The sequence below is a fragment of the Podarcis tiliguerta genome (genome assembly GCF_965153285.1).
Source record: "Podarcis tiliguerta genome assembly, chromosome: 1".
In the NCBI taxonomy this organism is placed as follows: domain Eukaryota; kingdom Metazoa; phylum Chordata; class Lepidosauria; order Squamata; family Lacertidae; genus Podarcis; species Podarcis tiliguerta.
This window is the reverse complement of record NC_139534.1, coordinates 70,544,721-70,558,102: the sequence shown is the minus strand read 5'-3', so window position 1 is coordinate 70,558,102 and position 13,382 is coordinate 70,544,721. Positions and strand designations below refer to the sequence as shown.

General features: G+C 40.3%; 1 protein-coding gene across 1 annotated transcript in view; it reads left to right on the top strand.

Moving 5' to 3' along the window:
• SPON1 (spondin 1) overlaps positions 1 to 13,382 on the top strand; it is a 269,806-nt gene that overhangs the window by 215,557 nt on the left and 40,867 nt on the right. The window contains exon 7 of the mRNA XM_083430410.1: positions 1,881 to 1,945. Coding sequence (XP_083286536.1) covers positions 1,881 to 1,945 — 65 coding nt within the window. The remainder of the gene's footprint in view (positions 1 to 1,880; positions 1,946 to 13,382) is intronic.

Sequence of the window (13,382 nt, the reverse complement as noted above, 5' to 3'; positions counted from 1 at the left end):
ATATTTCTTTGTATACCAAAGCCTCATTAAAACTGATCCCCTGGTTTTGTTTTGAGGTTTATTACACAACACACAATTTCAGAATTGCTGTATCAGGAATTCTTATAAGCTTCAAAGAAGTGGGGGGAGGGGCCACCTTTATTCACTCCTCAGCCCCACACAGGTGCGATATATTCTCATGGCTTTTATGAGATTGAGTCAGCTGACAAGGAATGAGGATAAAATCGCTCTCTTTTCTTCTATTTAAGAGAAGCAGCAATGTGTCTTTTATTGATTATGTTTTCATAGAAATGGTCCCTTGGAATATAGAAAGCATCCTTCATGCCGTTTCCAGTTCTCTTGGCAAAAATAATAATATTGGCATATGAGTTTGAAAGCCCTGAACCTGATCATTGTGTAGAATCCCCCTGTGCTCTCTCTCTCACACACATACACACTTCCACAATATAGCTTTATTGTCTAATGCCCCTGACTAAGCTGGTGTGCACAGAGCAATATATTTTGTTAATCAAGGGTAACAGTTACTCCAGCGTTTGGGCTCTAAACATATAGGGCATGGGAGACCCAGGTTGAAACCTCCACTTAGCCATCAAGCTCACTGGAGTCTCTACCTCAGCCTAACTTACCTCATAGGATTGTTGTGAGGAAGACGAATTGGGGGGGGGGGACCATGTATACCATTTTCAGGTCACATATAAATAAACACAAATGTTATATGTTATCTATGCAAATATACTGTATACAACAGACCACGTGGCATTTCCCCTGTTTACCAAACTGATTCACTGTTATATAGTGTGGCAGATCCCCTAAAGAGACGTGTGGCAGGAGCCAAAATGGTGGACAGGCTTATAAAATACTTGCAGAATTATACCTTGTTTGTACAGCGCCTCTTTGCACACTTCTGGTTACATGGTAAACCAATGGGACAGGAAAACAGAGAGAGCAGAGCAGCAGTTCCTTTCTGTGAATGCCGTCATTTTACACGAGGCTGGTTTATTTGCGAAGAAAAGAATTGTTGTTTAGAGAAGGGTAACATTAACCTGTATCATCATTATTAAATCATGTAAAATGGCCCAGTTTCTTCCATTCTTGAAACAGGTACCTGAGTTTCCCTATCATGCACACCCACAACCCTCTGATAGCTTCATTTTTTTTTTTTTACTTTCTTCTTTTTAAGACATGAGGAACAGGCAACAGAGCAATGACAAGGGCTGCCCTGCAGCCTTTATATCATGTGTTGATTGTACTCTGTTCTTGGTTATCCTTTGGAGTTCATGGGCTAAGATGGGGGGAACCTGTGGCCCACCAGGACTCCAACTCTCATCAGTCCCAGCCAGCATGACCAATGGTCAGGGATGAAGTGAATTAAAATCCAGCAACATCTGGAGAGCCTCAGGTTCCCTGTCCCTCACATAAGCTTTTAAACAATGTCAGCACCACCTACATGTAGAAAACGCAATGATGGGGAAGAGAAAGACTTCCTTTTGGGTTGAACCCATGAACAGAACCCAGCAGGAAGTCTGGAACCTGCTCATGGAAAGACCACCCTTGGGGAAATCTGTAAAGTTACACAGAGTGCCAATACTAATGTAATTTTCCCAGGAGTATGTGCCTACCGCAGGATCCATTCAAAAAGTTACCCTCGCAAGTAATGAACATTATGTCAGAATCATCCCTCTGTGTCACACAAAGGAGGAAATGCACTCCCAGAATAGGAAATGCAATGATGAGCTATAGCTGCCTTCGCAGGAATTATGAGGAGCAATTTGAATTCAAGTGCCTTTTCCGCCGGTTACAAATCACTGCAGAGTGTTATTCACCATAATGCTGTCCAAACATCATTTTATTTATTGATGTTTATTGCTTCTCTTTTGCAGAGTGATGAGGTTTTGACTGTCATCAAAGCAAAAGCACAATGGCCTGCCTGGCAACCGCTAAACATGTAAGTAGGCAGGGAATTAAACCTCCCAAAAGGCTTCTCCGCTGTCCTCTGACAGAATGCTCTGAATGTCTTGCCTTCCACCAAAGTTTATCTCTTTCAAAGAGCAACAGAAAAAATCCGGTTGATTAATGAGTTTCTTTTTTTATACCATTATGTCTCTTTCCATTTATCTCTCTAACAAGGGTGTGTGTGTGTGCGGGTGTGTGTATGTTTGAAGGAGGTGAGTACTAGATTAGGAGTTTATTTTACTTACCAGGCACTATGGACATATATTTGAATCCTCTTGTGCTCTCCCTGTTCTGAGCAGTGAGGATATAGCTGCACTATAGACTAATACGCCAGTCATATGCATGCTTACTTTGAAGCAAGTCCAAGTGAGTTCAATGGAACATGTTCCCATATAAATGTGTAGAGAATTGCATCCATAAAATAGGTTAACAAAGGCAGCCTTTGTCTATTTTAAAACAAAAGAACAAAAACATAGGCAGCCTTGGGAAATCCAAATCTGTGAAGATTGTGGAATCTCCAACAGGAAATTACTGGTTTCCTTAAAAAGCTAAAATTCCCAATTTGTGGTGGGGGTGGGGTCCAAGTTAATTTGTGACATAACAGATTGCGTTTAAATGCAAGCTTGTGTTTTAGAATATGACCGATTCTGGAGGAATAATAATAATAGACTCTGACAACATCACAAAAAGCGATAGAGCAATAAACATCCGCCAATTGCCCCATCAGCTCTCCACATCAAAGATCCCCCCAGCTCTTTTGATTCTGTGCCTACTTCAGAACCATTAGATCTAACTCTCTGAAGCTTCCTTGGGCGGTTGAGTGAGTGGAAAACTATTCTTTCGGATATGGAAGAAAACTTTGGTCAATTCAAACATGAACACAGCTTTAATTAATGAACATATGAAATAGTCATACTGTGCCTTAGTGTGCAACCCTCTCTTCTTTTTCCCCTAGTCTTCATTTCCTGAAAAAGCCACCTCCTTTTGAAATATCAAACACACTTTCCAGAGTATAACCCTAGAAAGGACACTACAGAGTTAGGCCCCATTCTTACATGACTGGCACATTTCCTAATGTACTAATCTTCTAGCACATTTTCATCTCCTTCCTTTCGTCACGAAATATGTTGCTTTATTCCACAGCCTTCCTCTAGTCTCATGAGATTTGTTTGGCTGTGTCTTTTGTGAAGTTTTCTTTTCCAAACTGGCACATTTCTAATGCTTTTTCATCAACGCACACAACAATTCAAGGCTTATGCTTGATTTGGTCAGCTGTGGGGCATGTGTACTTTGGCATTCATGCTCCCAAGGCTTTTGCCTAAACTGTACAGCATCCCCCCCACACACACACACCTTAAATTGTTCTGTGGACCAGTGGAAAATTGCCTTTTCTAAGCTTGTCATTCCAATGTTTTTCTAAAACAGCATTTTTTTAAAAAAATAATAATAATGGAAAATCCAATCACAACCCATCTGGTCTTATTTACTAGGATGTTTTAGCAGTGAATAATTTTAAAAGAATGCATCTCTAACCTTTTGCTCACACACCTATTTAAACATTTCCTAAGCGTATTAGCTCATTCTTATGCTTTTGACACCCTTGATGTTTATAGAATTACTTACTTCAATTGCCATGTAATTACATTTCCTATCAGTGCAAACAATGTCCAACAAGAAATGATCCAAATTTTAGTCATTTAAAATTTTATACCAAGTTTTACTCCTTACAGTCAGGACATATCTATATGTTGCTCATTTTGGAAATTGGATGCCCTCACAAAGCAGATCTTATCTCTGACAGTCCTTACACACAGAGGGCCTTCAGAACCACAACTGCAAATCCACAGGGGCTCAACCTGCTTTGAGTACAACCAGCTTTCTGTTTTGGCAAAATGTAGATGCCCATCTCATGACAGTAGTACCCTGTAGTACCCAAGTGGCTATATGTTGTGTCTGGAAAGTGTCCTATTCCTCCCCCTTGTTTATGTCTAGATTAGTTAATCCCTTTCAAAATGTCTGCTCAGGACTAAATTTCCAAATGTGGTTGTTAAGAATGGGAAAGGGAAAGGTTGCTGGAGGAGAATTTCAAAGGCTGTGCAAAATGTGCATGCTCTAATCCTTCTTAAATCTACAAAACTCTGGGTTATCTTTCTATATGTACCCATTGGCCCTGATCCAGACATTTACACAAGAACAGCAAGCTGCTGTAGTTTTGGGTAAACACAGCTTAGTGCACAAGGTTGACTTAGGAGATTCCATATAAGGCAAGGCATGGAGTTACTAGGGTTGTTTAAAGTACCTCCAATTTGGTTCAGGGCCCAATTTGGTGATCTTGATCAGGTCTCAATCTGACCAGAACTAAACCAAAAACTCTTGCCTGCATTGACTCCTCCCCCTCCCTCCAATGCATGTTTATGTCATGGAATTCTACTCAAAATTGATCCAGAGCAGATTCCAGCGTATAGTTAGCAGAGTAAAAACTTAAAAACATTGCAGGATTCACCAAAAATAGGCCAGAGGCAATTAATATTTCATCCAACAGAACTTTACTGCTACTGAAGGCAAATGAGCATAATGGTTACAAATCCAATACATTCAGGATTGGCACTGTCCATGAGAAATCCAGTTGCAGCAGACTTAACTTAAACTTACAATAACTTATAATAAGTCTAAACCTAACACTAAGAATACTATGTACAGAATATCACACCAGAAGGAAAATAGATTGAAAGTGAAACCCAGGCTCCTTCTGGCCTCTTATTATAGTCGGCATGACCTTGAAGAAGAGATAACAGAACCAGTTTAAGCCAGCTGTACTCAGATTCTCTGAAGGAATAACCCAGACATCATGAACCTTCTGCTTGTTTCTTTCACACAGAAAAGCGTCCAGAACCCTCTTGAATTAATTAGAATAGGAAAGATCTCTACACATCAGACCAATACCTTCTTCACTAAGAAATGAAACTGACAGTTAAATCCAGGTCTAAACTTGTGGTTGGCAGCAAGGAGAAGGTGGAAGAAGGAGACTTCAGAGACTGGCAGAGACTTTCACCAGCATCGTCTTCTTCTCTCCTTGCCTCTTGACCACATCCCTTTTTGACAGCCACAGAGCTCTCTAGACAGATCCAACCAAGAATGATCCAGGGCTGCCTTGACCTAGTCTGGACAAATCCCAGATCTACTCAGATCAGTTGGAATGCAGGATTTGTCTTGACCAGATGTGCAGACCTATTCATTTACCTATTTCCATGTGTGGTCTTATTTCCCCACTCCTGTACAATAGGCTTCTACACACATGTCTCAGGAGATCCACCTGCTTGTAGAAATCTCATTTATGTGCCCAGGAACCACATCACCCACCACCCCATCTTGTAAAATAACCAGTCAAAACTCATTACAAGAAACAAATCAGGCCACAAGTTTCATTGATTACAGATGGAAGAGGTTTGGCATACGCATTGGGTATAACCATTGACTTGCCAGAAGTACTCCATTTTAGGGTCAACCTGGAAGCGGGGGAGGCCTATGACATACATCAAATAGGTCAGAGGCAGGCTGTCTTATATTCCCCAGGAGTGGACCCAAGTGAAGCCCACAGGCTCTGTTCAGCATCTCCCCCACAGGCCAGCCCCATAGCCTGTCCACAGTTGGCCAATTTGCAGGCAGGCTTGCATCCACAGCCCTGGATCGTGGTGGGCAAGGCGATGCCAGCTCGCAATGTCACCACACCAAAGATGGTAAGTGGACATCTGCAAACTTTGCTAGGAAAAATTGTTGTATTTCAACATATGCAGCTGTACTTAGAGCCAGTGTGGTGTAGTGGTTAAGAGCGGTAGTCTCGTAATCTGGGGAACCGGGTTCGCGTCTCCACTCCTCCACATGCAGCTGCTGGGTGACCTTGGGCCAGTCACACTTCTCTGAAGTCTCTCAGCCCCACTCACCTCACAGAGTGTTTGTTGTGGGGGAGGAAGGGAAAGGAGAATGTTAGCTGCTTTGAGACTCCTTAAAGGGAGTGAAAGGCGGGATATCAAATCCAAACTCTTCTTCTTCTTCTTCTTCTTCTTCTTCTTCTGCTTCCAGCTGTCTAAAGAACAGGGAACTTTACCAACGATTATAATTTCCGCATTCAACTTTTCCATTTTGCCTTATATGATTTAGCAATGATTAAAATGTTGCCTCTGGATAAAGTAAAATTAGTCCATTATTATGCATAACATGACAAACTAGTTGTGGCAATATGTGTTGCTAATTTTCCACTGACTAATATGTATGGATAATGTTCTTAAGAGTAATCACTAAGCCTGCACCAGGAAACAGATTTGCCAAAGCATGGTTTTGCACAATATATAACTATGTCAAAATGGATCACTATACATTCAGCAAGATATTACTGCCTGGGAATTAGGCTGGATTGTGATGCATAAAATATTTTCACCCGCTGTTTGTAGTCTCCAGTGATCATAAAGTTACACTACAGTTGTCAAAAGAAATTGCTGCCCTAATATTTCAGTTTTTAAGATATCACTGCTCAGAATAAGGAAACATTTTCTCATGTGATGAAATATGACTAATAATTGTTCCAGTAGTTATCACTGAAGTGTCAGTGTTTGCCTGAAGTTAAACTTGTCACTGGTGTCTGGAAAACTGTGAATGCATTGCTGGATTTTTTTTATACGTTGCTTAAAGATTAAGCATCATCTGTTGTTATACATATGTCATCATTCTGAAAAGGTTATTATGCTTGTCAGTCCTAACATTTTTAAAAAATAATAATAATGCAGCAGTGGTGTAAATCTGTTTTTAACTAATCTGACATATGGGAACAAATATGGCTGATTAACCCATTTTTATTTTGCACAAATTGAACTGAACTGAATGACAAAAGGCACAAAATCCTGATGATCACATACAGCAGAGTCATCTACTGTTGCTATATATCATAAACAGAAAGAGGTTGCTATCCAGAGGGTCTTCAACATTGAAAAAGAAAAGTTGCATTTCTCTGTTCAAAGATTGCAAGCCTTGCACAAAGAATTGTCCAGTCTGAGATGTAGTGTCTCTTATTTAAACTCTTTTGGCTTCCTTTGACACTCCAGTCATTTCATCCGAGGAGAAACTTTCAAGTTTGCTTAAGGCAAAAACTCTGGATGACCTAGGGTTGTAACTTGTGAAGAACACCATGGGAAATTTAACTAGTTTTACTGAAACTTTCTTTGGCATCCCTAAGAACTCATTGGACATTTTGCCTGAGGGGGGGAAATCAAATCCACTTCTGATTTCATGTTAGGTGAAATTTCTGTGAGATGCATAGGAGGACAATTAACTGTGTAAAACAGCTGCAGTTTGCAAAACGAAGTATGTCTAAGTTGAATTAACTCTGGAATAGGGCTTTGCCAATCAGAGGACACATCATTATTTGTCTTACTTATACGCCAGTGCCTGATAACTGAAAATTTATAAGCCTGCTTCACTATGTAAGCAACTTCTCTATGTTATGGACATAGGTTGTTACTATAACATAGTCAAACTGTGACAGGTATAAATGAGTAAAAATTGTAGGCATGGTTCTCATGTAACTTTTTGATGTGGTAAAGTCACCATGAGGTGATTTAACTATGTAGAATTCACGAGCTGAATCTTTTATTTTAATACAGCCTTAAATAGTGTGAGAGAAATGCTGTTTGCAATGTTTTCAAAGTCTAGTGTAGAGTAGATTTTCTCAGTTTGGAAATAATAGTTTCTCACTATATGAGAATGTTCTGTGCTCTACAATAGGGCCCCCAGATTTTGTTGGACTACAGCTTAGCCAACGGTGAGGGATGGTGGGACCCAAGGTGAAGAGCGCTTCTCTAATTTATTCACAATCACTAAAGATGCATGTGGTACAATCACATCAGGTTACCTTACTATGTCAAGAGGTAATGTGGGTCTTAGACTGAATGTCCGATTGCTTCACCTAATGCTTTGCTTGAACAAGAATGCCGGTGTTCATCATCATCATAATGTGGAAGCATGCCGCCCATTGAGACATGTCTCTACTTACCAAGTAACTGATGTAGCAGTTTACTTTAGCAAAAAACTACGGGCCATTATAGGGAAAATGGGAGGGGGAGCCAATGGCATGGAAGAACTTGCATCCATTATAGAGAGCTCTTAGGAACTGACTTACAGTGCAGTAAATGAGTATGAAATCCATAAGGCACAGAAATACGGTCTGCACTTTTCTTATTTGCACAGCTGCATACAGCCTGTCTTTGGAGCCTTTATACTTGGATAAAAGGGTTATCATTTGATTGGTTACACCTTTGATGCAACATCATGTTCTTGGCTACAGAATTGTGGTCAATCTGGAATCTTTTTGAAAACCTGTGACCAAAGATAAGCAAGGGGTATCCTTCTAAAAGATAACCCTCAGCTGTCTCAAAAGATAAGTATGCCCTGAGAGCATCTGCCATGTAGGGAGGTCTGCTTGTTCTTTATTCAGAAGGAAACTATTCTGAATGGCACTCTGCTTTAAGACTTGCAGTCCTGTTGCTATAACCTTAGATACCGGAGAAATTATCACGACTGAACAATGGATAAAAAGAGGAGACTTGCTGAACAGCTATATACTTATGGTAGATGATACACATGGTGGGCATTCAACATACCAAATAAGTTAGAAACCCTGTGATTTAGCTTGGGTATCTGAATATGCCATCAGTCCCACGTGGCTCCCCATCTCAATATAATCTTCCAGAAGCATTACTTGGTTGTCTCCTCCATCAGTGCACACATTGTTTGTCCACCGAAACCAGGATTCTAATTAATTTTGATGGCATTGATGGCCACATTTTCATGGGGTGCAAGAATTGATTCTCTCAAATGAAATTAGTTGGAGCATGTGAGGTATATGTTCAGGGCACAGATTGGCAGGCATTCAGCTAAACCTTCAATTGTAGTTTAGAAATTCTTTGAGCCATTCAGATAAATAAGGGTGAATTGATACATTTCATATTTTATCTATACAGCATTGTCGCTTCCAATAACAAAGGATTTTTTCCCTTCCATGTTGATAGACAAGATATTTCCCATGTTAGAATTAGTAATGCCAATGGAGGGAGGACTCTAACATAGGCAAAATTGCATGGGTGCAGCCTCATCCTATAGAGGGGGGGCAATTTTGGGGGCAAGTAATTATTATTATTATTATTATTATTATTATTATTATTTAATTATACCCCACCCATCTGGGTGGGTCCCAGCAGAATATTAAAAACACAATAAAACATCAAACATTAAAAACTTCCCTAAACAGGGCTGCCTTCAGATGTCTTCTAAAAGTCAGAAAGTTGTTTATTTCCTTGGCATTGGATGGGAGGGCATTCCACAGGGTGGGCGCCACCACCAAGAAGGCTCTGTGCCTGGTTCCCTGTAACTTCACTTCTTGCAAGGAGGGAACTGCCAGAAGGCCCTCTGCACAGGACCTCAGTGTCTGGGCTGAATGATGGAGGTGGAGACGCTCCTTCAGGTATACTGGTCTGAGGCCGTTTGGGGCTTTAAACACTTTGAATTGTGCTCAGAAACGTACTGGGAGTAACATGAAAGTACCATTAATTTTGCAAACACTGCATCAATCAAGTCAAGTTTTGTAGTGTACTCCATAAAGCAATCTATTCCTTCTGAAAAAGTTAGAGGAAACCTATAGTCATTTCATTGATGAACGTATTTATTTTGCTTAATAGTCATTTAAAGGATTTAAAAACAAACAAACCACAATTTTGCTTTTAAGCTGACCATACTGTTCTTCTGTTGTGTGAACAATGAAAAGAACTGAGAGCAGGATTACTTTGCATTTCTGAACACTATAGTGTTTGGAATGGTTACATGTCTCACAGCGTTAATGTTTAATCTGTCATTTAAGTGAGGGACACCTGAATGCATGTGAATATTTTTAAAGACCGAATGGAGCAGTGGTTGAATTTTTCTTTACTGTTTCAGAAACAACACTCGCAGAACATCTGAGCCAAAGTGGCAGGCGGCGTTATTCAACTTTGCTGCTGTCCTTCAGAAAAACTCTGAGTGAAATAAATTGACACCTCAATTCCCTGCCCTGTTCACTGTTGTTAATAACAGTGATGACCCTAACCTGTAGCAGCTGTTTTCATATTCCAGGCTATACAACCCACCTATGGCCATTCCTAAGGGATTCCCACAGGGAAGCAGCCAGGCTTAATAACAGAACAGCTTGACAGCCATAGCACAAAAATGAAGAGCACTTTGAAAAGTGTCCTTAATTAATCAACACATGTCCAGCTGAGGTAATTAACAATACCCTCCGTGTTGTTCCTGTTACATCTCACACTTAGGCTCAGCGTGAAGCTTTATTTGCTAAGTGTAATTTTTGTTGAGATTGTAACTCTCCAGAAACCTGGGGCATACATAGTTTCCAAATGAAGCTACAAATCCATCCAGGGCAACTCGTAATACCTAAAACCACTTGGTCAGGAGGGACCAAGGCCATTGCGATGCAAGAGCTTCTTCCAGGTGATCTCATGCCATGCCACACCAGTAACAGTGGCCACAGGGGGGCAGTGAAGCTTCCAAATGGTCAATACTTTTCAGACACAAAATTCAATCATGTACAGTCATACCTTGGATCCCAAATGCCTTGCAAGTTGAACGTTTTGGCTCCCAAACACCACAAACCCGGAAGTGGGTGTTCCAATTTGCGAACGTTCTTTGGAACCCAAAGGTCCAGCGTGACTTCTGTGGCTTCCGATTGGCTGCAAGAGCTTCCTGCAGCCATTCAGAAGCCACCCCTTGGTTTCTGAACGTTTTGGAAGTCGGATAGATTTTTTCTATTATTTTTGTCACAGACCAGTTCCAGCCCACATACAATATCAAGAAAGTCATAAAACACGATAGGGATACATTTGAATTTGCAATTAGGTATAACAGGGACAATACAGATATAGCAACAGTTAAAAATATATAAATTAAAACTTAGTCACTAACATATAACCTAAAATTATCATTTAAGGCCTTAATTGTTTTAATAGCACAGCTTGATCCCTAAGTTTTATGGCAATCACACAGAATTTGGCTACCCTTAACGTGATCTCAGGAACCTTGTCCTCTACCAGGGATTTTAGACATTGAAGTTTGGATTCATTTGGAGATTTTTGCATAGCAGGGGTAATAAATACCGAGCGTATATCCCCGTAGAAACAGCAGCATAACGAAGCATGAGAGACGGTTTCTACCTCCATCAAGCCGCAGGGGCAGACTCGTTCCGTGTATGGTTTACCCTCAAATCTGCCCTGCAATATGGCAGGTGTCATCATGAAACGGATTTCCAGAACAGAGTCCGTTCGGCTTCCGAGATACCACTGTACTGGAAAATTTAGGCTGCACAATAAAGTGGATTTGGTGCTTTTGTGTAACAACATGCTGATGATGATGATGATGATGATGATGATAGCAACAAAACATCTCTGTCCCAAATAGGTCTCTACAGCCAAGCACGCACTGTACCCTCCAATGGTTTGACTTCACCCACAAAGGTGCATTCCTCCACTGTCTCCTGAGACAGATGGGTGCCAACCAATACTTTTTCTAGTACGGCAAGGGATTGAGAAACACACTGGAAAGTGTGGGATAATAATGGCTTAGCATGGCATTGTATAACCTCTCCACAAATGGATCCTCATTACACAACAGGCATTGTTGATTGTCCCCACAAACTTCATGGCAAGCAAATCAAGATAAATCCTCAGTAAACAGGTCATCTGGAAGCAACCAAGATGATTGATGTGGCTATGTCCCAGATCAGTGTCACCAGTGCTTAGGAGAGGATTACTACCCTCCCCCCCCCCCACACACACATACACATACACACACCTTCATTTCCAGTTGACTTTCACTGAATGTTGGCTAAGATATGTTTGATAAGACCAACAACACTTTTAATTACATTAGCAAAGCTGGTGATCATTTCGCAAGTTTACTTTTGTGAAGCGTTTTAAAAACGTTAGGATTTATAATGGAATCAAAGCCCACTCGAAGGAATGTTTCCTGACACAAGCTAAAGAGGGCATTTGAATTTCAGCTTTGTTGTCTATGTGAGGAAATTCTGGTGTAGCTTCCAACGTGTACAGATCATCAAATGGGAGACTGCAATTATATTGCCTCTTGCGGGAGTCCTCTAGTTGCTGTTGCCAATCAGTTTAACACACTGTGGGCACTCTGTATGAAAGTACTGTTGCCATCAGCTGTGGGACCCATGTGACAAGGGTGTTCTGTGCCGAATAGTCCTATAAATCTGAATATATTGTATTGAGGCCCATTGTAGTGCTATGTTGTTTTACTGGGATTGTATTGTTTTAATTATTTAACTTCTTAATGTTTTAATGGGACTGTTTTATTGTGTACTTATCGGTATTTCTATTTTAATGTCTCTGTGACAGGTTTTTATACTTCTCTATAAAAGTATAACACTTGGAAGCCTATTTGGACTTTAAGTGCCATATGAACTAAAACAAAAACTCTTATAAAACATAGTGCCATCTTTTTCTGAATGTATTTGAAGCGTTTCCTGCTTACAGAGCATCCTTATTTGGATTTTCAGTTCATTGCATTTCAGAGTCTCAAGGTAGAAAACAATGTATTGTTGAATGGCAACTAAATTTAAAAACATCGTAAATATAAAATGCCCGTCAAAAGTTGGACTTCTCATTTGCTGTCGTGATGACATTGTTTGTTGTTAATTATTATTATTATTACCACCCATGTTGTGGCATAAGAAAAAAGAGAGATCTAAATTGCAAGAAACATACACCCTAAAGTCTGACATACCCTCCAATATTTCTCCAATAAAAATAGGGACATGCTATTTCATCATCACCATCACCATTTTATTATTTATACCCCACTCATCTGACTAGGTTGTCCAGCCACTCTGGGTGGCTTCCAACATATATAAAAGCATAATAAAACATTGAACATTAAAAATTTCCCTTTAAGGGCTGCCTTCAGATGTCTTCTAAAGGTTGTATAGTTATTTATCCCCTTGGCTTGGTGGAGGGGTTGCATAACTCCATACCCTCCAACATTCCTCCGATGAAAATAGGGATGTCCTAAGGAAAAGTGGGACATTTCAGGATGAAATAAGAAATCGGGGTGGCTTTTGTAAGTCTGGGAGAGTTCCAGGAAAATAGGAATACTTGGAGTGTCTGGTCTGAGTGAATGACAGAACAGAAGGAAAAGGAAGGAGAGATGCCGGTGTAAAAGGCAATGAAATGTGAGCAAGTAAAGCTGCAACTACCATTGTCCTTGAAGATGAGGATTGGAAGGTTAGGCAATGGTTTCATGGAGAAGGGATGCTTTGGGGTTTTTAAATAGTCACCTGAATAAGAGGGTCTTGTATTTCTTCAAGAGTATACAGAGTA